At 38.2% G+C, this 25,212-nt stretch overlaps 1 protein-coding gene across 1 annotated transcript; it reads right to left on the bottom strand.

Annotated features, from left to right (window-relative positions):
- Positions 1 to 838: 838 nt before the first annotated feature.
- LOC141834355 (SCAR-like protein 2) lies at positions 839 to 17,656 on the bottom strand. The gene is made up of 8 exons (XM_074721720.1): positions 17,499 to 17,656; positions 6,487 to 6,650; positions 6,240 to 6,360; positions 6,027 to 6,159; positions 4,184 to 4,251; positions 1,717 to 4,093; positions 1,498 to 1,599; positions 839 to 913 (listed from the first exon to the last, which is right to left on the bottom strand). Exons 1-8 carry the CDS (start codon positions 17,654 to 17,656, stop codon positions 839 to 841), a joined length of 3,198 nt encoding a protein of 1,065 aa, XP_074577821.1.
- Positions 17,657 to 25,212: the final 7,556 nt, after the last annotated feature.

Raw genomic sequence — 25,212 nt, 5'->3', positions numbered from 1 at the left:
GCAAACACTTGGAGCTACCATTTCAAGGTGTACCAATTTCAGAAGAAAAAAAAGTCTAAATAATATTATGATAAATATATACATAAACATAAAGAGAAAATTGCTTGGGAAAATTAAGACAGACGAAATTAGTATCAAGAGATCAGGGATTAAGGAATTGATAGGTAATCAAATTTCCTTTATAACAATTCTAGGCAAACAAAAAGAAAGCTTCCGTTGACTTAGCATCTACACACCAAATTAGGCTTTGTCATTCAATTCAACATCAACATGACATAAAAGCTTCTGTAGCCTTGACATCAACACACCAAATTAGGGTTTTAGCATTCTATTCGAATATCAACATGGCATTCTTATACCATCAAACAACCATCATAGCTTCCGACCAGAAAACCCAACCATCATAGCAGTCTTATTTTGTTGCCCAATGTGGGCCCTGATGAGAATACAAATGATATCCAAAGTCCCAGCATCTTATGGGATCTCAAATTCTCAATAATCTTATTATGCGAGGGAAAGCCCAAGGAATAAAACCTAAGAAACTATATTTACAGTAGAGGAATTGCTGGTATACACAATTTTAAACTTGATTCAGGATGCTTACCGGTGACCTAAGAGCAAGGACACTAATACACAGTGATAACAGATTAAAATAACATCAGAAGCTTCAGCCATCATCGCTACCTTCATTATTGTTCAGAATCAGCAACTGCTTCATATGATAGTATCGCTTGAGATAGACCAATATGCAACTAAAGAAAATGGCAGAGAATAAACTTCAGAAACATAGGACATCAAATGGTGATATTGCTTGCCTTCTCTTTCAGACTCTAGCAATTTAGCATTGGTTTGTTGCCACATCTTGTTGATGAAAATTTGATCTTGACAACATAGTCCTTCTCAGTTTATATGACTGCAGATGGAAACATCCATGGGAACAAATAGTGAGCAAATTTATCTATCAACAAATTAGAATACTAAAGGCAATAAATCCTAAACGGGATCTTCAATTAGGTTGCCTTTTCAATTATATGGAATTTCAGATATAAGAAGTCGCATTGCAATTTGTGAGATAGCAAAACTATGGCTTTGGACCATGTTTATAGGTTTTCTAGCATGGCTTCAACATTAATAAAGAATGCACATTGTCAAAACTATCATTTGTCTCAAAAGATCACAAAATCATTGCTTTTAGCACATTTTTATAGGTTGCTTAGCATGAATTCAACATTGAATGCACATTGTCAAAACTATCATTTGTCACAAAACTGATATAAGAATTAAATTTTCAGAACAGATTAGTAACAGAACAACAAAGTATCACTATCATTTTTTATTTGAAATGTTGAATTATGCTACATAATTTGCAAGCTCAGTATCATACAATCCTTGACTAGTAAAGAAGGCATCGACAAATTTAAGATTTTATAGGATGTATGTGCAAATTAATTTCTTGGAAATAAAACATAAAATCTTGTAAATGTGGTTGGAATCAACCTTGTTCTTGATTTCACGAAGCAACTCCTCCCTTAAGTTGAGCTCCTTAGTACTGATTCCATGCCTTGGATCCTTCTGCACACCAAACTTAACCTGAACTTGCTGCAAACATAATATAAAGAGAACAATGAGATTTTTCTCCAAACTTAACTGCTACATATAACAGAAGAGCTGATGGTAATTTGTAGATATGATTGTTGCCTTTACAGAATATTATACCTTTGGCTCAGAAAGACATGGTCTTGATGCATCTTGGTCTTGTTGACAAGGAAAAGAAATTTTAGAAACTTGTGGACCCTTCAGATGTTTGGTTTCATGAACAATTCTAGCAATCTCATCATCTCCTACCAATGCTGTTGGTGATAGTCTCCACTTCATTGGGGGAAGAGGTGGTGGAGGTGGCATGCCAATTGTCTGCAATTCAAAACTTGGCAAGTTAAATGTCCAAGAATCATGTCTTCCTTGTCGGTTTCTCAAGGATGTAGAAGAATCTGGATCTGGAAGGTCAAAAGCTGGCACATATGGATCATTCACATGACTGTTACCAACATAATTACGCAATTCATTTGCTGTGTCCATGTTGAAATGGTTAATTGGCTGAAAATTCATACAGCTAGAAAAGGATATGTTGGACAGTGGATTTTTGGGATAGTCATCACAAAATTCATGATCTTCACATTCACTTTTATCATCATTTGCCCACAGTTCCGAATTAGAATTTGTGTGAGGGCTGACAATATTCTCTGAAGCATAAGAACAGGATCTACTAAATGTATCATCATCAAACTCTGAAACAATATCTGGTGAGGGATTAACTGATCCGCGAAGCATTTGGAATGATGGGATGATAAAGTCCTCATTATTTTCATTGCGACTGTTCTCCAAGACTTTCAGTTTCACTTTGGAGTTTCCTGAACCATTAGTATGTTGAAAAGATGCATTCATTTCTGTGATAGGTGGAGAAGCCAGTTTGGAGTAACTTGAATTTGACGTCTTTATCAATGTTTCACAAGCTTCTTTATGTCTATTTAGACATGAGATTTCCTCAGATTTCTTTTTATCATCAGTAGGTGAATGACTACCAGGCTTTATAATTGTTAATTTCTGTTGAAGAGAGTGTGCAAGAAGCCTCTGAGCAAATTCAGAAGAACCAGAAGATATATACTTTGTGTTTCCGCCAAATGAACGATACCTGGCCAATGAAGTTCCATTTCCAGTACCAGTGGTTGTGGCCGTAACAGTTTCAATGAAACTTTGTTCTGTATCAATAGGGTCATTGACTTGATTCATATCAAATGCTCCTGATGGAAGAGGTTTTGAATCATTTGACTTCTGCTTAAATTCAATGTCACGTTGTTGATTTCCATTGCAAAATGAAAGAGGATTAGAAGAACCATTTAGTTGAACAGGATTATACGCCCTAGCTGGAAACAGAGTAACATTTGAATCTCTCTGAACCAAAGAACTTGAACCAGGATAAATTCCATCATTACACTTTGAAGAACTGGAAACTCCTGATGTAGTACCACTGAATGAAAAATTTTCATCCAGAATGGTTTCTGATTCATTCTTCAAAGACTTAAGAACATATTTAGGTAAACTAAACGTGGAAGTTGTAGAACCAGGTACTGGATCTGTGCTAGATCTATGTAAAACCCCAGGATCTAAAGGTTTTGAAGGCTCAACTCCGAAAAGACCACCATTAGACCAAAGTTTTACAGAAGGTGCATAAGATGTATTACCAAGAGGAGAGTCTTCTAACTTTGGTGTGTTGGATCCATTTCCATCACCCATCACATTATCTGGATATTCTTGATTTTGACAAGACCCGGCAAATCCTCTACGCAGATGCATATGGTCAGAACTTCCTGGAGGAAGCATGGAGGAAGCATGGCTCAGAGAACTGTATGATGCATTAGACAAAAGATTTGATGTAGTTTTGTCCTGCATTTCTTGAGAAGTGTAGTTAACTACAGGTTTCATTTGACATTTAACTTCTTTCTCTACATCAGACTCCAATTTATTGTGAGCAACAATGACGCTGTCTATGAGACTCCCCATTTTGTTGTAGTTATTTTCTCTAGGTAACGATCCTTGAAATTTAATAGTATCCATCAAGGTGGATGCTTGATTGAGTGCTTCATTATTGTTGCACTCTTTTGTTGCAGTCCCTGCATGTTGAAATTGTGCCTCAATCATATGACCAAGAACCATACCTCTTGGTGCTGGACTTCTAGGTTTAACAATTTCAGTTTTGTCATCCCATTTGACTGAATATGCTCTGCTAACATTTTCTCTATGCACTGATTCTTGTCTGTGGTTATTACTTAGTTCATTCCCTTCTGAATTTTGATTCGGAACACCTGTAATTAAGCCAGTTCTATAACACTGAACCACAGAATCCAAAACTTCATTGTCATCTAGATCACTATGGACCACCAAGTTATCTACATCTAAATTTGCTACTCTGACCCTGGATCCAAATGATGGAGATCTACTAGAAATTTCAGAGTTTAAGCCTGGTTCACACACAGATGCATTTTCAGTTGCTGAGCTATAGCCATCACTGCTAGGAGATGCAAACCTTGATCTGCGACTGGCATTGGTAGGAAAATAAGGTTTTAGTCCACTATTTCATGTTAAAGAAATTCAAAATTTTAGCCTAAGAATCAGAAGAAAAAAATACCTGGTATTTCTGCAGGATATGTAGAGTGCACTTTGAAATTCTTCATCTCTAATTTGTAATCCCTTTCTCTGAACAGAAAATGTTACAAGAAATCATGATAAGTACTATAATTATAAGGTAGAGATGAAAGTTGTGGAGATTATGTGAATAAAATGTAAAGGTATAGTATGTAATTTTCCTTGCCAACACATAAACATTGGCAAATAATTGTGTGGGCTGAGTCAAAGAACTTGGAGTGCTCAGAGTAAGGAGCTTGGAGTACATCGAAGGGGAGAGCTCAAAGCTCAGAGTAGGGAGTTCAAAATAGATAACTCAGGGGTCAACCTATAGATGCCAATATACCAACCCAGCTTAGGAGGTTGGTCCCTTGGTTTGACATCTTAGAACATGTGATGCTAGCATGGAGAAGTCACGTAGGCATAGCGAGTTTATTTAAGGTGAGGTTATTATCAAAAGTATTATCTAATTTCTTACCAATCAAGACTTTCACGTTGTCAGTAATCTTTAATTATCAATCTAGCTTTGTACTTATCAATCGTGTCATTTGCTTTCATTTTCTTCTTAAAAATCCACTTGCAATCTAGTGGTCTATTTCCTTGAGAAAGATCCATAAGTTCTCAAGTGTGATTTTGCAAGATAGAGTCAAACTCAGATACAGTTGTCTCTTTCTATTGAGGTCTCTTAGAAGAGATTACTACTTCTGAGTAACTTTGGAAATCACTTTCCAACATGAAAGTGATAAAATATATTCCATAGGATTTTTCCACTTGAGTTCTTTTACTTCGTCTGAGCTCAACCTCAATTGGTTCATCATCATCTTCTTGTATTTTATATGTCCGTTTTGAGGAACTTGCTTCCTCTCGGACCTTATACGGAAATACATATTCGAAGAACGCGATATTTTTCGATTCAATAATCGAGTTCTTGTGTATCTCCAGTATTTGAGATTCATACATAAGGAACCGGTAAGCACTGTTATTATGTACATATCCAATAAATATGCAATCAATAATTTTTGATCCTATCTTAATCTTTTTCAGATTAGGCACCAAAACTTTTACAAGACATTCCCACATTCGTAAGTATTTGCAGGATGATTGTCTTCCATTTCACAACTCATAAAGGCTCTTATCTCTTTTGGGGCACCTTATTTAAAAGATAATAATCGTTAACATAGCTTCTCCCAACATGTAATATTAGAAAATAATATTAATTTTTGTTTGGAATAAATTGCAATATTATAATGATTATATTACTCCCACTGCTCATAAATTGCAATATTGTAATATTTTATATTTGATGAATTTTAATTTTTTTATTTATATTTTAAGTGTCTTCACATTTGAACTATATATGATGGGCAATATTTTTTATTGATGAATTTTAAATTATTTTTTATTTTGCTTTTAAACTGTATTGACTATATATATATATATATTATTTTATATGATGTGCTGAACTATATATGCTCTATTAAAGAAAAACTAGTATATTTGTCTGGTGTCCTATTTAGGAAAAAAATCTTAGTTTTGCCACTCGTTTATTGCATTTTATAAGCTCCTAAATGAGCTAATGTTCTTTATTATATTAATTTTTAATTTCTTTTATTGTCTTTAAGCATGTATTTGTAGATGAGACATGAGCTTTTGAGCATGGTTTAAGCTAGTAAGAGCTTGAGAAGAAGAAAAATAAACTTCTTGACAAATAACCTTGGACATGAATGAGCTAAGCTCATGTTTGTAAATGACCATGCAAACCCTTGAGATTGTAGTTTTCACAGGAAATGAACACCCAAAACTTGAAATAACTTTTTTTGGGCAACAAAATAGAAATAAACAAATACCTTGGCTTTCTGAACTTTTTTTTCTCTTTGTGAATTTTCAGTTTTACCCAGTTCTGATGCACACCATTCCCTTCTAAAATGAGATGGATCTGAGTACTTCTTCAAACAAGCTCCAGCACCCTTATGATCAAATCTGAGTAACCACAAGAAATTTTGATTATTTTGAAGAGGAAGTACTAGAGAAATATTATCGACCATAGAAAAAAGTCATACTTGTCAAGCAAGTACAACCGAGGTGGTTCACGACATTCTTCATATGCTTCCAGCATGAAGCATGGCAAGTCATGAACAAGATGGTTTTTCTCGTGTTGAACATGGGCATGCCATTCGGAACCTAAAAGTTGACAATTTAGCCTGGAGAATATACTAATGGCTATTTATGTATAAGAAAAATAAATTGTGTGAAAAATTTACTAGTACTTTTGCACCTAAATTTATACATTATCTCAAAGAGAAATACCTGTAACATATGCAAAATGTATGTGGCGGGTTTGCCCTTTGACGGACTTCTCAATAAATGGAAGTGCAAATTCTATGTTCTGTATTCTTGTAAATATTTTCCTCCTCCGGCTAGTAACTGTAGTTATTTGCTCATGCAATCCATGGAAGACATCTGTAGCAAATCTACAATATTTCCAATTTCATCTCAGAATAGAATACAAAAATTTTGAATGTAAAGAGAAAACATATTATTAGCCAAAAATAAAAGAGAAAAGTTCATCAAAACTAATGTTATAAAAAAGTTAAGAGGAATTAGAGAAAATGACAAAACTAGCATGAATTTGTAACAAGGTAACAGTAAGGATCAGAACATATAATCTAATGAGTGGCATGGGAAAGAAATTCCTGATTCACATAAATGCAAGCAAACATAGGAACAAGTAAGCCATCAACATCACTCATATACTACATTTCATGATTTGAAATATTGTATTCTTGTACACTATGAGCGACACACTTGAATGAAACTCAATATTGGCTGGCACGGGCAACTTCTTCTTGTCTTCTATGCCTATGTGCTAATGAGTATTATTCATGCCAACAGTTGGTATGCTTTAGCATGCTGTATCATGTGTTTGATAAATTTAGATAATGTTTATTATTTTTTATAATTTGTTTCTCTAAAATTGTAATTCAATGCATCGTCTCATCTATTTCTACAATTTTATTTTTACAAGTAAATAACTTAAATGCAAGAAAATTATAGGTTTTTATGAATTTACCTTAATCCACTATATAAGTAAAAATGACTAAAATAATTTTTTATTTAATTATTAATTGAAATAACTCTTATTAAAAATAGGAATCTAAGTGAAAAAAAAGATTTCATGCAACACTGAAATGGAACCCTCAAATCATACAACAACAACAACAACAAGAACAAAACCTTAATCCCACTAGGGGGATCGACTATATGGAACCTTTAATGTCATTGCGTTTAATCCTCTACTATATCACCATCTATACTTAATGAATTTTATCCCGTTTTATTATTGCTAACCAAGATTTTTCTTCTTCCTCAATTAATGTACGTATTTGTCATAGTCTCACATTGTCTAAGTAGGACATGTATTGATCGTCTAAGTACATGTTCATACATCTTAAACGCGTCTATCAAAATTTTTCCTCAATAGGTACAACCTCGACTTTCTCTTTAATGTTTTCATTTCTTATCTGTGCATTCTTGTATCTCCACACATCCACCATAATATCCTCATCTTTATGACTCATCTTCTACTTGTATGCTTGCTTCATAGTCCAACATTCAGCTTCATATAATATAGTAGGTTTAACTGTAATTTTGTAGAACTTCCCTTTAAGCTTTAAAGATATCTTACGATCATAAAGAATATCAGACACCCTCCTTCATCTCAATCATTCTACTTGTATCATATATAAAACATCTCTATCGACCCCTTTGTCTTTTGCAAAAACAATCCTAGATACGTAAAAAGTTATAATCAATTTGCCATCTCCTATCATAATAATTATCTCGCTACGTCTACTATTACTAAATTTAAATTCCATAAATTTCATATTTACTTTACTAAGTCTAAAATATTTTACTTCTAGTATTTTCCATCAAGATTCAAGCTTAGCATTTACTCATTCACGTGTCTCATCTATCAAAATAATATTATATGTAAACAACATGTGCTATGGTAGCGTGTCTTCAATGTGTCCAGTGAGTTCATCCATGATTAATCTAAACAGATAGAGACTTAGAGTTGATCCTTGATAATAACCTATCTTTATAAGAAACGCTTCAATCAATCCATCTGGAGTCTTCACTCTTGTCATTACATTCTTGTACATATCCTTAATTATTTTAATATACACTACGCTAACACCGTTTTTTTCTAGAATTTTTCACATAATTTCTCCTGAGACTTTATCATTAGCTTTTTTTTATATTGACGAATACCATTGTTAAGTCTTATTCTTTTATCGATACTTTTCAATTAGTTATATAAGATGTATAACTTCTATCATCGACCTTTCAGACATAAATCCAAATTGATTTTCGATTACCTTGGACTCCTTCCTTATCTTTTTCTATCACTTTTTCTTAAGTTTCATGATATATCTCATTAGCTTAGGGCCTCTATAATTCATATAATTTTGTACACCTCCTTTCTTTTTATATAGGGACTAAAGTACTTAGTCTCCACTAATTGGATATTTTCTTCGTTTTCAATTTCAATTTAAATAAATTCGTAAGTCATTCAATCCTCTGCTTCCCTAAGTACTTCCATATCACTATTAGAATATCATTTTGTCCAACTGCTTTTCTATTTTTCATCCCATTTAACACCTATTCTACTTTTGAAATTTAAATTTTTCGATAAAAATTTAAAATTCTATACTCCTTTGATCTGCTTAAATTTCTTAAGTTAAGTTAGTCCCTAACACTTCATTAAAAAATTAATGAAAATACAAACCCTCAAATCATCCAAAATAAAATTGATAAAGAGAACTGACACAGAGAAAAAAATTATACCCATAAAAAAATTTCTCACATAGAGAATTAAAGAAAATTTATTAATTTAAAATTGTATTCTAATCCTTTTATAGACTAATGACTCATTTTTCATAAAATAAATCAATAATTTATCCCAATAAAAACTTTAATTGAATTTTTCTAAAAACTAAATAGTTTTTGGAAATACCTCAAATATTTTTCAAGAAATATAACAAACTATACAATTTTAAACGACTTCAACAATTTTAAAATTTTCAATAATTTTAAATAGGATTTGAAAATTGTGACTGTGTTAGGATTGAATGAGTAAAATTATAAAAATTTATCTTTGCATGCTTCTACATAGAAATCACAAAGAAATGTCTCTCATATGATTTTAAGGAGATTTGAAGATTTCTCATAAGGTTCTAGAAAAATCATAAAGTTGACTTTTCATAAGAATATGGAAAAGTCACACAGGTAGATCCCTAATATGATTTTAGAGAGATTATACAATTATTTTCTCATATGAATTATAAAAAATATGTATATTTAATTTTCTTGAGGAGAAAGTATATGGGAATCGATAGTAAATAATAACATTTATAATCATATTAAAAATGCTATTTTTCTACTACACATTCAACTTTAATCCATGTCAATGAAATTATTAGCATTTGTAATTTTAGTGGAAGGACTTAAATTCTTGGATGATAAATTCTCTATTATGTTGGGGATTTATGACCAAATTATTTTGAAATGATTTTTCATATGGATCATTTTGTGACCCCATAATTTTTTTAAAAAAATTAGCATGTATTTTTTACTTAAATTAATACATATTTATTTATTTTTAAAATATAAGGTTATTAATTAATCTTGCCTTAATATTGGATTTTTCTCACAAAAAAAAAAGTTGTAGGCTAACATTAACTAAGAATTTAGGAGTAGCTAGATCAATATCAACAATGGCTAATCCAATTTGTTTTAAAGAAATCAACATCTTATAAAGATTGAGAAGTTAAAAAAGAAATTACAAATTACAAAAAAAACCTAAAAGTTTGTTAGTTTACATTAGAAATTAATGGAACCCATTGAGATTTGACCAAAAAAAATGGATGAAATTGAGTTAAATTTGGTTATATTGAGATGGCTTTGAAAACTTGACTCTTTAGTCTTTCCTTTACTTCCAACTTGATTCTTAGGAAATTCACATAAAAGGGGAGAGAGTCCTCATTGCCGTCTTAAATTGCCTAACATTTTCAACTTCCAAAATTCACCACAGGATCAAGGACCAATGATTCAAGCTTACCATCACTCATTAGACTTGAAGCTTCACCCATCTTCCTCTCACTCACTATCTAGCAAGCAAGATTGTTGTTAACTGAGAGATTATTATGGATCAAGAGAGAGCGCAACAATCTCTCAATCAACAATGATCCTAAACTTGAATTTCCCTTCAACTTAAAAATCAATTTGAATATAGTTAGAAACCCTACTAAATAGTATAATATTTATTGAATATAAAATATATATATTAACAATCTAGTATTATTGAGTAATTTATAATAAAAAACATTCGAGCCGCTCGGACCTCGTACTCGGGAGCACTCGACATACTGCCATCAACATCCCACGCAAGTTCGAACAATCCACAAGCTCGGTTCGGAGAACCAAATCAGTCTGACAGCTTAAAATTATCAACTCAAATCATTTCAATAGATAAGTCTGAGTTGTTTTTTATAATTTCAATTCAGATCTTCCCCTTGTAAACTTCAGCAATAATCTCCGATAGATTATAGAATAACATACAAGAGTCTTAAAACATAGCATGTTCTGTTGAGATAATCACTGAAACTGTTGAGAAGTAGATTGCTCACTGAAACTGTTGAGAAGTAGATTGCTCAACATCCCCCTTCGCCCTAATTGAAAATGTTCCAATCAACCATGAGGAAAAGTTAGAGAAGTGCACAAGGTTGAACTTCAAACGGTGACAACAACAGATGCTCTTCTACTTGATCATGTTAAACCTGACTCGGCTCTTGATGGAAGATTCTCCCAAGCCAGCTGAGGATGCGACTAATGTCCAGACCATCAGTACAGTGAAGGCATGGAATATTCTAAGTTCCTACACCGAAACTACATCATCAATTGTCTTACTAACTCGTTGTACGTTGTGTATAACATAATGGGAGCGACTAAGGAACTGTGGGAGTCCCTAGATAAGAAATATAAGACAGAAGATGCAAGAGCCAAAAAGTTCATTGTGGGCCGATTCCTAGACTATAAAATGGTTGATTCTAAGACGGTGATCAGTCAAGTATGGGAGCTTCAAATGATCCTACATGAAATTCACTCAGAAGACATGGTGCTAAGCGAAACCTTTCAGGTGGCTCCTATTATTGAGAAGCTGTCATCCGATTGGAAGGACTTCAAGAACTACTTAAAGCACAAATGAAAGGAGATGAATGTCAATGAGCTAATTGTTAGACTTCACATTGAGGAAGAGAGTTCAAAAAGGAAATTGTTCTCTCAGGCTACTATGAAAGCCAACGTGGTCGATCACAGTCAAAACTCAAAATGGAAGAATCTCAAATCTTCTAAAGTGGGACCCAGAGGCGGCATAAGTAAGAAGAAGTTCTCTGGGAAATACTTCAACTGTGACTGAGTCGTCTATAAATCTTCTTAATGCAAAAAGCTAAAGAAGAAGTAGAAGGTTAACCTGAATGAGAGGCCAGACATAGACAACTTTTGCGTTGTGGTCTCCAAACATAACTTGGTAGGCTCAAACCCGTAGTAATGGTGGATTAATATCGGTGCTACCAGACATGTGTGCTACAATAAAAAACTGCTCCACAACTTTGAAGAAGTCAAAGATAGGGCCAAGTTGTTCATGGGGAACTCAGCAACTTCGAACATCAAGGGCCAAGGGAAAGTGGTGTTGAAGATGACCTCAGGCAAAGAACTGACTTTGAATAATGTGTTGTATGTTCCGGAGATTTGAAAGAATCCGATATTCAGATTACTTCCGAGCAAGTATGACTTTCGCATTATTTTTGAGTCAGACATAGTTGTTCTGTCCAAAAATGAAATATTTGTAGGAAGGATTATGTAACCCATGGGTTATTCAAGCTTAGTGTAATGGTCATTGGGCCTAAGGTTAATAAAAATGAAAGCTCTTCCATTTATATGCTTGAGTCTTCTAATTTGTGGCATGGTAGACTAGAATATGTTAATTATGATGTATTGCATAGATTGATTAAAAAGCAAAGTATACCTACCTTCCACCTTGACTCGAAACACAAGTGTGAGAAGCGAAAATGACCAGGTCATCCTTTCAACACGTTGAAAGAAGTAATGAATCACTCAGCCTAATTCCTACTGACATATGCAGCCTAAAAAGGGTAATGACATGCGGTAAGAATAAGTACTTCATCATTTTTATAGATGATAATACAAAATATTATTATGTGTATCAGAATGAAGCTGAAGCTATAGAGAAATTTATTCACTATAAGGATGAGGTTAAAACCAACTTAATAAAAAGATTAAGGTGGTGAGAAGTGACCGAGGCGATGAATATATATCACTGTTTGCTAAGTTGTGTTGAACATGGGATCAGACATGAAACAACAACTCTCTATACTCCTCGATAAAATGGAGTTACTGAGCGAAAGAATTGCACTCTAAAAGAGATGATGAATGCTCTACTATTAAAACATTGGACTACCAGAGTACATGTTGGGAGAATCTATATTAACAACTATTTACTTTTTAAACAAGGTGCTCTGAAAGAAAATAAAAAAGAGCCCTTATAAGTTGTAAAATAGAAGACAACCATCGTATAAATATTTACGAATGTGAGGGTGGTTGACAAAAATTTTAATGCCTGATCCGAAAAGGATTAAGATATGATCAAAAACTATTGATTGCATATTTTATTGGATAGACACATAATATCAATGTTTACTGATATTTTGTATATGATACTTAAATACAGGAGATACACAAGAATTCGATAAATAAATCGAGAAATGTCTCATTCTTCAAATATGTGTTTCTGTATAAGACTCGAGAGAAAACAAGTTCCTCAAAATGGACATATGAAACACAAGAAGAAGAAGAAGAAGTACCAGTTGAGGTTGAGCTCAGATGAAGTAAAAGAGCTCAGATGAAAAAAAATTTTAGAACGGATTTTATCACTTTCATATTAGAAAGTGAACCCCCTGATGGACCTTATTGGAAAGAGACAATTACATATGAAATTGACTCTATCTTGCAAAATCATATTTTGAAACTTATGGGTCTTCCTCAGGGAAGTAAACCACTAGGTTGCAAGTGGATTTTCCAGAAGAAAATAAGAATCCGATGACATGTTTGATAAGTACAAGGCTAGATTGGTAATTAAAGGTTATTGACAATGTGAAGACCTTAATTACTTTGATATGCATTCTTTAGTATCGAGAATAACTTCCATCAGAGTGTTGTTGGCTATCGCTGCTCTATGAAATTTGAAAATACATCAAATAGATGTAAAGACTACTTTTCTAAATGGGGATTTAGAAAAAAAAATCTACATAGAGCAACCTGAAAGATTTTCTATACTAAAACAGGAAAACAAGATTTGAAAATTGGTAAAGTCCTTATACGGCTTAAAACAAGATCCAATGCAGTGACATGAGAAATTTAATAATGTCTTTAAAAGAAAGCGGATTCAAGATCAATGAATGTGACAAATGTGTCTATATAAAAGTTTTATGTCTTTATGTAGATAACATACTTATCATTGGGAATAATGATATAATAATCAAATCCATTAAAGTTATTTTGAACTCAAAATTAACATAAAAGACATGGGTGTAGTTGATGTGCTTTTAGAAATTAAAATTCTTATAACATTATAAGAACTTATTCTAAGTCAATCTCATTACGTGGGCAAGATTCTTAAAAAATTTATCAAGGGTGATACTGCATTGGCACAAACTCCGATAGATACGAGTCAACATCTATCAAAAAATGACGGAGAAAATATCTCTCAGATAGAGTACTCTAAAGTAATTGGATGTCTAATGTATTTGATGAGTTGTACATGATCAGACTTAGTCTACCCAGCAAGTAAACTGAGTAAATACACGAGTAATCCCGGTGTTGAACACTAGAAAGGGATAACAAGAGTACTAAGGTACTTAAAGTATACTCGTGTTTATGGACTGCACTATACGAGATATCCTGCTGTGATTGAAGAATACAACGATGCGAATTAGATATCCAACATAAAAGACTCTAAGTCTATGAGTGGATATATATTCACTATAGGAGGTGTAACCATTTCGTGGAAATCTTCTAAGAAAACCGTAATAATCAGATACACGATAGAATCTGAGTTTGTAGCTCTTGACAAATATAATAAAAAAGCTGAATGATTACGATAATTCTTTGAAGATGTTCCTAGATAATCGAAACTTGTGTCGACAATTTACATTGCGATAATCAATTGGTAATTGGCCGGGCACAAAGTTATCTATATAATGGTAAGTCTAGACATATATGTTATAGATATAATATCATTAGACAACTGCTCTTAATAGGAGTTATCACTCAAAGGATAATCTAGCGGATTTGCTAACCAAAGGGTTGAATAGAGAGTTGATTACAAGCTCATCGCAAGGGATGGACTTGATGCCGATGGAAAATATTAATGCAAAAAAAATTCAACCTATCCAAACTGGAGATCCCAAGAAATAGATTCAAACGGATAAGGAAATCTAACCTATCCAGACTGGAGATCCCAAGAAATAGGTTTAAAGGGGCAACCTAACTGTACCGACTAAGTAGATCATTGTAGAAGAACTGCCCAATGGACAACTAAAAGGATGAAGGTTAAGCATATGACTTTTAATGGTCGAGTAGAATAAAATAGACTACTCCTAAAAGATCACCTATGTGAGAAAGAAATGAGGTCACTTCAAAGAGAATTGGAAGACACAATTCTTAGAATTTCTCACAGAATCAGTCGTGTTCATGGCTAAGAACGAACACATCCATGAGAACTGAGTTGTATCAGGGAAAGTCCTAGGTGAGGTATGTTAATGCTTACACAGATAGCAGAACAGTTTAAGGACATCATGTCTACTGATCAGCTAGTAAGTAGACATGTCTTCACAAGGAAAGGTTCAAAGGGTAAAACCTACCTATCCTATACTGGACTCAACTGTTAAATGTCATCACATATCCCATTTTCATTCATGTGGAGAATTATTGACAATTTGAATGAAAACAAGAGAGGTAGAAAGGAAAGAGACTATTTGTAAATGAGACTTTCGTTCCACATTGGGAGTTTCATAGTATTATGATTGGTTTATAATGTATCACAAGCATTGAAGTTGTGAATATATGCATGGGGAGAGACCCTCTTTCATGCGTGGACCTATATGGGGTATAAATTTAGGGTCCGGATTACACTGAACCAAGTTGACTTGTATGCGAGCACAACTTACGTGCGTCGAATGTCGACCAATCGTGGCAAAATTTACCCAAGCAAATCAACCAACGTTTTGCCACCCAAATTCTCTTTTTGCTTGCTGCTCAAGTGTAACGGATGCATTAATATGTGATTAATGGAGAATCCTTAACCATCTGAATAAAACGGCTAACCATTGATGGTTGACGGCTAGCATTTCAACCCGGACGAGTAAAAGCGATAAATGGTCGTTACTGCAATGAAGGTATGCAGCTCTTTTATAAGGAGGTTATGACCTTGAGTATAAAAGAAGACAGACGCAAGAGAAAGGAAACTCCATCCACCTTTGTAACCCCTAATTTCTTCCTCTTTGCGTGTATTTCACTCAACAGTCTACCCATGATAACGTTCGAATGCCAACTCAGTTCGCTGCGACCAACCCGTGCTTGGTGGTGATTGTGGTCTGTCATTGTATCCTATAAAACAGACGTCTATCGTAACCTCATAAAGAACAGTTGGAGAGGAATGAATTTGTTTTAAGGAAACTGCGGCGAACACAGGCCTCGACATCTCTCTCGTCCTGGCTCGTTGCTCTGCTAGTGGTGACCCATTCAGACTCAACAGTCGGCATTGCTCTTTTGAATCAACCGACTTGGTAGTCGGGCGACACATCCACTCGGGAGTACTAGGCGACTTGGCAACCATCTTGGGCATCCTGCATCCCAACTCGGCAACCCGCTCGGGCCGCTCAGACCTCGTGGCACTTGGGACTACTAGGGAGCATTCGGCTAGCAACTTCCCACTCGGGCTCAAAAAGCATTCAGGTTGCTCGGACTTCATACTCGGGAGCACTTGGCACACTGGCATCGACGTCCCACTCAAGCTTGGATAACCAGATCAATTTGACAGTTTAAGATTATTAGTTTAAGTCATCTCAACAGATAAATCTGAATTGTTTTTTATAATTTAAATTCATATCTTCCCCTTGTAAACTCTAGCAACAATCTCTAATAGATTGTGAAATAACTTCCAACATTCACTTCTGTAGAAGATAGGTCCCCTCTTCTCTCTTATATGAGTTGTGTGCTCAACACATAGAAGATCATCTAAGGTGAGAGAGGAAGAGGAAAACTAAGCCATGAAAATAAGGTATGCATTTGGTTTTCATAGATTAATTATTTCTCATTCTAAAATTTACATCGTCATCTTAGAGAAATTTTCTCTTACAATAACATCATCGCAAATTGTAAAGCAATTTTGTAGAGAATCACAATGGCAGTCCATGATCATGTATCTTGCATAAGTAATTAAGTCCCCCTTCCATGTATCTATGATTGAATATTAGAAGGCAACAAAATGAAAAATGAATTTAAAGTGCAAAGTAAATACTATTATATGCTTCAACCGAGAAGTTAAGTTGTTCGTCTATAACATCTTCATTGAGCATAAATCCAACTTCAAAGCAATGATGCTAGAAGAGACCCTTATCAGATTTGTGATACATGATCTTACTCCTATTTTTTGGCAGCTTTGTAGACTAGAACCAAAATCAGCTACATGTGAATCTCTTCCTTTATTCTGGTTCCAGCTAGATAGCACATGGCATGGTGTTTTTTAGCACAAGAAATGCGGTTGATGTTCAAATTGAGGAATAGAAGACATGCGAGCCCACCAATTACTAAGCAACTCTATCAGTGGTCACCCCCTGCTCCACTAAAAACCACCACCTCCAACATAACACTTGACTCTAGCATTCACTCACTAGGAACCATATGACTTGAAATCATCATCAATGGCCATCATGAAGAATCAAACGCTTACATCTTCAAAAGTAAATTAGATGGTAATTACCAATAACTTCCACTAAACAAGTAAGATGAAGTCCAAGTCAATCATTACCGAGCACCAAAAAGGGATCTGGAAGTTAAATCGATAACACTCACGCATAAGTTTTGAAGTTCATATCCAAAACTACTCCAATGAAAACAGTGAAAAGTAAAACAAGAACATTAATAAGTAAGGAGTGAAAATAGGGTTGAAAAAAAATTACTCCGCGAGGTCGCCCAACTGCCGCAGCAATCCGACGAGGCCGGCTACGGCGGTGCCATCCAAGGTGGCCTTGGGGTCGTCCTTCTTGGAAGGCTCTTCGTAGAGCCGCGCGTCTCCTAGCCGGTACTCATTCCTCACCTGGAGCCGGACGAGCGGCATTACTCTAATCGGCAACGACCACCCCTCCTCCGCTTCCGCCACTCCTCTCGCTCGGTCGCTTGCTGGTCTTCGACGGAAACAGTAACCGTGGGAACTCTTTACTGCATTGCTTTCGCAAGCATCTCCATTACTTCCGTCAGCAGTGTCGCTGAGTGAGAAAGAGTTCGAACTTTTTGGGTGGAGTAGGTGCGTGTTTTATGTGTCGCTGTAGTTTACTCTTTTGTTGGAGTATTTTTTAGGATTTTACAAATTAAATAAAATTTTAAAAATTCCAAACCACACATCAAAATTTTACTTTAAAAAATATATATATATCTACAACTTATCTTACGTATGGGTGTGTCATTTGGGAAAATAAATATTAAAGATTAAGTGCGTGGATTAAAAGTTTTAATAACAAATAAGTAACTTTCTTTTATCGAATGTGAAAAAAGGAACAATAAGTTAATCAGTGAGAAAGGCAAGAGGAGAAGATAAATAAAGTCGATGCACAATGATCTTAGAAATGCTGGATTCCAAGTTGCTGAAGATAAATTATTTTTAAGATCGTTGATGTACAATTATTTTAATGGATTAGTCGTTTTAGGATCAAAGATTCATTTAATCCTGTCAAATAAAAATAAAATAAAATAAAATAAAAAACAGAGAACCACATGCTTCAGCATGTGATCACTGTGTGGAACCACATAAAGCATTTGTTCTTCTTGCTGGAACTTTGAACCAGTAACTAATTAATGACTTCATAACACATATATAAGATCAAATTGACAAAGAAAATAAGGAAGCATTGATCTAGAAGTTAAGTATTACTGTTTGTCATGTTCTCTGCACTGTTCAGTCTTTTTTTTAACGCAGAAATTTCACATTGTACCAAGGGTACTTTTTTATTATTTGAATTTTAGATTTATTTATTGGTCCAGTAACATGGCGTCTTCCATGTAACACAACTTTAGTGATTATATTCAATTACCTTCGGCACTGTTCTTCTGCTTGTCATGTGGTTCTAGATCTGATGCTTACTGACAGATCAGAAACATGGTGTACGAAAACATGTTTACGTCCTTGAGGACGCAAGCAGGAGTATGATGGATTTCACGAAACGTGTAAACCTGCAAAAACATTATTCAAAAATTATTAAACACTACATTCACATCATGTATCTTACAAATTATGCAATATTTATACAACACACTAAACTAAAACAACATCATGTATCCTACACCAAGGCAATCACCGGGCAGACCCCGCCAGCACCTCCCCGCGCCGACCGGTGCCTGCCCGCGCCGGCCAGCACCTCCCCGTGCCGACCAGCGCCTACCCGCACCCGGCCAGCACCTCCCTATGCCAGTCAGCAGCTTTCCCGCGCCGACCAGCGCCTTCCCGCGCACGCCAGTGCTCCCTGCGGCCGGCCAGTACTTCCACGCCCTGGCCACCAGCTCCCTGCCTCGACCGGCGCCTCCCGCAGCCAGCCACCTCTCCCGCACCTCTCCCTCCGGCGACCCGAGCCCGATCAGGGCCAGCCAGGGGCCGGCAGCGGCCGCCAGCGCACCGGCAGCGCCCGCTAGCAGCCGCCAGCCCACCGGCGGTGTCCCGCGGCCAGCCACGGCCAGCCGCGGCCAGCCACGGCCAGCCGCGGCCAGCCACGGCCAGCCACGGCCAGCCAGCGGCCAGCCACGGCCAGCCACGGCCAGACGCGGCCGCCAGAACCCTCCAGCGCCCGGTCAGGGCCCGGCTGCGGCCGCACGCGCTCCGGCGGCGGCGCCGATAGCCCAACACCTCCCCGCGACGCCGAAAAACAAAAAAAAGAGGAAAAGAAAGGAGGAGGAAGCTTACCAGGGGTTTCCGGCGAGTTCAAGAGGAGAGATCCGACGAGATTCGGCGAGATAGGCGAGATCGGCGGCGAAGTCGGCGAAGGAGATCGGCGAAGAAAGAAGAAGTCGGCGCGCGTAAAGGAAAAGGGGCAGATCGCGATTTAGGGTTATTAAGTTTTTTGCGACGAAAATTATTTCGTCGCAAAATTCGTCGCCAATTTGGCGACGAATTCACGGTTTCGTCGCCAATTCGGCGACGAAAACATTGTTCGTCGCCAAATTGGCGACGAATATCAATTTCGTCGCCAATTTGGCGACGAATACACTCTTTCGTCGCCAATTCGGCGACGAAATTGATATTCGTCGCCGAATTTGGCGACGAAAACACTATTCGTCGCCAATTTGGCGACGAATAAGCGTATTCGTCGCCAAATTGGCGACGAACTTTTGTTTCGTCGCCAAATTCCAGCATTAATTCGTGATCCTATTTTTTTTTGCAACAAATTCATTATTCGTCGCTATTTTGCAACGAATAATATATTTGTCGCAAAATTAGCGACGAATTTTGCGACGAATTAATTTTGGCGACGAAATTAGCGACGAATTTCTTTAGTTGCTAAAATGGCAACAAATATTGTTTTCGTTGCTAATTTTGTTGCAAATTGGCGACGAAAATATTGTTCGTCCCAAAATTCGTTGCTAATTTGCGACGAATATAATTCGTCCCAAAATTTCGTCGCAAATTCAGTGTATTTTTGTAGTGGGTGTCAATGCTGCAGCACAAGATTCGTTCTTGACGGGAGTGACAACGCCGTCTTCATCGTCCAAGTATATATGATATCTGAGATTACTGAACTAACTGTATGTTTAGGAAATTAAATACTGCAAATGTTCTTCGACATTTTCCTCTTCTTTTGCATTTAAGGATCACTTATTCGAGGGAAAAGTTTTACTTCAAAAAAAAGATAAAGATGATGAATACTGGAAATGCGTTGAAAATACTCAATTCTAATCATACATGCATGTTAATCTTCTCTTGTTTCAAGCACAAAATATTGAATAAAGCTTGGTACGTAGTTTGTTCTTTACTAGCTAGAGTCAGATTTGGTACCAGAAATCTGAAAAGAATCTATCAACCATGCATCAACATGCAAAAAATCTATTTAAAACATTGGCGGCGGCCAAGCAGCATCCACTCAACTCTTCAACACAGTATACGGGCCAAAAAATTCGTCGTAGTAGTAAAATTCGGTTGCGGATCCAGACGACTGTGGCTGCATTCCCTGTTCAAAAGTCTGATCCGACAGTGGTAGGAGCGACATCAAGGGCTGGCCGTCCTTGTTTACTTCCGTCTCGTTTTCTAACGGTAGCGCCGGCGACTGTAGCCGCCTCTCCTGTTCAACATTAATCAATGGCGGGAGCGACGCCAAGGGTTGGCCTTCCTCGTTAAATTTCATTGGTAGCGCCGGCGGCTGTGGTAATTGCCAGCCTTGTTCAACATTCTGATTGGACAATGGTAAGAGCGACGTCAAGGGTTGGCCTTCCTCGTTAAATTCCATTGGTAGCGCCGGCGGCTGTGGTAATTGCCAGCCCTGTTCAACATTCTGATTGGGCAATGGCGGGAGCGACGCCAAGGGTTGGCCTTCCTCGTTAAATTCCATTGCGTTTTCCATTGGCAGCGTCGCGATCGGCGGCTGGGGCTGCATCTCCTGTTCGACATTCTGATTCGACTGCGGCGAGAGCGACGCTAAGAGCTGGTTTTCCTCGTTGAATACAGTTTGTTCTCCCAACGGTAGCGCAGGCGGCTGTGTCTGCCTCCCCAGGAGCGACGCCAAGCGCTGTTCATTCTCGTTAAATTCCGTTGCGTTTTCCATTGGTAGCGCCGGCGGCTGGGGCTGCATCCCCTGTTCAACAATAATCTGATTCGACTGTGGCAGGAGTGACGCCGAGAATTGGCTGGTGGACAATGCCTCAGCCATGACTGGGAGAGGAGGAGTAGGAGGAGGAGCGATTGCCATCGTCACAGGATAAACGACACCGAGTTGTTGCGGCAGATAAGTGGGGACGACGGGATAATTGAGATAGCCGACGGGAGGCAGATACGGCGGCGGCGGCGGAAGCTGTTGTAGCAACGAAGAAGTCTGAGTCTCGTGCCTTTTGCGTTGTGGTTGGTGGAGGACAGATTGTCCGGCGGCGGCTTGCACCTCCGGAGGATAGACGTTGAGGCCGGCCTGTTGGCGTCGACGGACGTAGGAAAACCAGTAGGTCATGACTTCGTACTCCGATCTGCCTTCCATCTGCGCCATAACAACAAAATCAATAATTAAAAGAGGGAGAACAAAAAACCATATCGATCGATCGATCGATGGAAATTAATATCGAGGATATCGTTCGACGTACTTCGGCGGCGATGCGAGACCACTTGTTGCCGAGCGCCGCATGGAGGCGGCAGAGGTGGAGCTCCTCGTCGCGGGAGAAGGCGACGCCGTCCTTGAGGCCGGGGAGGAGGCTGTTAAGCCAATGAAAGCGGCAGCTCTGGCCGCTTCGCACCAGTCCGGTGATCCTCGGCACCTGATCCCAATTTCTCGCGCCGTGAACCCGGACGTACGCCAGCAGCGCAGCGTCTTCCTCCGCCGTCCACGATCTTCTCTTCCTAGTTTTCCGCGGCTGCGTTCCTTCCCCGCCTCCTTCCGCCGGCGACGTCCGCGGTTCTTGCGCACTGTGTACTCTTCCCTCTGCCTCCATCGAGATTTTTGTCGAATATTTCTGCTTGGTACGGAGTTCGTATAGGAGTATCGGAAGGGTACAGAGGTTGTATTTATAGAAGACGTTAAAAGGTTGTTGAGAAATATGCGGAAAATATTTCGAAAATCTAACTAATTTTTAATAAATAATATATCGCGTATTAATCGGAACGTACTGTTACTGGAATTGTTACGGAAGAAAATAATTAGAGTTTAGGTCCGTTTCAGAATTAATCGATTCAAAACAAGACAATGGATCCTTACTTTTTTTATGAAAGGTAAAAATATATATCATCGAAGGAAATGCACAATTATAGGGGAAAGTCCGATGACATCAACTCATATCATGTTTGACGAACTGTAAATATGAACCATCGCCATAGGTATTCTGTACATGCGCTCTAATGAATACCAGACACATCTGCTACACTCTCTAATCATGTGTACAAATGACTAATCACCATCTTATGACCTATACAGGTAGCCATGTCCCCCCCGGAAGGGTGAGGGTAGCTCGCCTGCTATCAGCACTACTCTCGTCGTCATCCAGCAAAATCTCCTGCCAGCTCTTCGCATCCAGCCGCCAGCCAGCCATGTCACCCCCCTGCAGAGTGAGGGTGGCTCTCCAACTGGCCGCACTGTCCTCATCATCCGGCACGAACCTCCAGCCAGCATCCACACTAACCGCTACCTCCAGGAGGTGGGACATCCAGTCATGAAGCCACCACTCCAAAAACTGCCATCGACATGAAGCCACCACTCCACGCGCCGCCATCATCATGTGCAATACCCGCATATGAGGTCATCACAGGAATTGCCGCCATCCGCAAGTGACGCACAGCACTACACTACTCGTGCGTCACAATCTCCTCCATCAGTCGCTCGTCAATCTCTGCCATCAAATGTCAGCTCTCTATGTCAACCAATCACCAATAGAGCTTGCCCCTCACCATAGAGCCCAAGTCCAATAAGGTGCACACTTTTAGCAAGTGACCAGCTATCAATGGATTTGACGTGTCTTTATTGTAACCGTTTCTACGGACTAAATAAGCCTTTATCGGTGGACCTATTCACCCTCATAGGCTTTTTGGCAAAGCCTCAGCCATCAACGGATTTGGGACGTCTTTACCGCAAGCCATTTGCTGCGGACTAGATGGATCTAGAGGGGTGGATCCATGCACCTAAAAGATTTTTTTCCACAATGTACGTATGTAGTATGCATGCATGTAGAGAATGCCCTATATGTAAATGCCAGAAAGAATACAAATGCAAGAACTTTCCCTAATATGCACCCTAACTATGTTATGCAATAGGTATGCCTATACTAATGATGAGAGCTTTGTGTTCAGTCCCCAGGTAAGAATTTCTTTGCATGCACTCCCTAGTCTCCCTAAGTTTTAGTTTCAACTCCCCAATACATCAATTTACCTATTTGCCCTTATTAATTAACTTTCCTTTCTCTCATTTCCTTCTCCTCTATTTCTTTCACGACACAACCACTCTACTTCGAGATTTTCTCGACGACATCAGAAGAGTAGACGGCCGCATCAGCGATGGTGTAGAAGAGGCCCTTCACTCGACGAAACAGTTCACGGGAGAGCTCCTTGGTGACCTCGAAGTCAAGAAGATGCGGCGAGGGTTCAGCTCTGACATAAAAGGATCCATGGAGATAATCCAAAGAGGTGTGACCGTTGTCCAACCCAAAGAGGTATCGACGATGGCGGAGAGGGAGGAGGGACAGCGACGGAGGGTTGGAGAGAAAGGTGAAGTGCGGTCGATTAACGAACTGTAGGTCTAAGGAGAAGGCGAAAGTCATAGATGATGGGGCTCTACGAAATCCTCGTCGACGGTGGATGATGCGAGATTGGGATGGAAGGCGTTGATGGGAAAAACTCCCAGCTTATTGATCTTGCAGATCTGAAACTCTTGATGGGATAAAGCTCCCATGGCTTCGCTCGATGACATCCTCGTTTACTTTTCTTCTTATTCTTTGCCTTCCACTCTTCTCCCTCAAACCAAGGCCTACACCTCACTCGGTACCTCTTGGAACAAAGTTTACATGACCCTCACTCATGAGCTCTCCGACGCAATAACAGCATGCGTCACCTCCAGCTCCATATCTCATGGTCGACTGCTCAACAACTGCTCAACGCTCGCCTCATCTCTGCAGTCCTCGAGACCTCTTTCTCCTCCAGAATCATCTTCTCAACATCTACATTTACTGCATCTCCATTGATGACACGCTCTGAGTGTACAACAATATTTCCTCTCCTAATGTATTTTCTAGCAACATCATGATCAATAGTTTTACAAAATTTGAGTATTTGCGTGAAGCAGTGGAGTTGTTTGATAAAATGTCGATCAGGGACTCTACTTCCTAGAATACACTCATCGTGGATTACTTCCGTGATGTTCAGCCCTCAGAGGGGTTGAGGATCAATACACAACTTGTGAAGATGGGCACTCCTCGACCGGTACCTCTTGGAACAAAGCTTGCATGACTCTCACTCAGGAGCTCTCCGACACAATGACAGCATGAGTTGCCTTCGGCTCCATCTCTCATGGCCGGATGCTCCACGCCCGCCTCATCTCTGCGGGCCTCGAGGCCTCTCTTTTCCTCTCAACACCTACATTCATTGCGGCTCCATCGACGATGCACTCCGAGTGTATAAAGGCATTTCCTCTCCAAATGTCTTTTAGGCAACATTATGATTAATGGTTTTATGAAATTTGGACTTTTGCGTGAAGCAGTGGAGCTATTCGATAAAATGCCTGTAAGGGACTCTACACTCATGGTGGGTTACTTTCATGATGTTTAGCCCTCAGAGGCGTTGAGAAGTTATGCACGATATGTGAAGATGGACACTTCTCAATCGATGCCTCCTGGAACAAAGCTTACATAACCCTCACTCAAGAGCCACCAGAACTTTATACTCAAAATTTTAAAATTAGTACTCAATTTCAAATAATTTATACTTAAATTTTTACATAAAATAAAAAT

This window comes from Curcuma longa, chromosome 9 (genome assembly GCF_044706935.1).
Source record: "Curcuma longa cultivar G26 ecotype Majalengka, Jawa Barat chromosome 9, ITB_CL_G26_1.1, whole genome shotgun sequence".
Lineage (NCBI taxonomy): Eukaryota > Viridiplantae > Streptophyta > Magnoliopsida > Zingiberales > Zingiberaceae > Curcuma > Curcuma longa.
Note: the sequence above shows the minus strand (reverse complement) of the source record. Positions and strands in the feature narration are given on the sequence as shown.

Coding starts and splice junctions, on each gene's coding strand:
- LOC141834355 (XM_074721720.1), bottom strand. CDS start 17,656: ATGCCGCTCGTCCGGCTCCAGGTGAGGAATGAGTACCGGCTAGGAGAC. Junction 4,252..6,026: donor AAAAAGTTCAGAAAGCCAAG/GTATTTGTTTAT, acceptor TTTTCTGTTCAG/AGAAAGGGATTACAAATTAG. Junction 4,094..4,183: donor ATATCCTGCAGAAATACCAG/GTATTTTTTTCT, acceptor TACCAATGCCAG/TCGCAGATCAAGGTTTGCAT.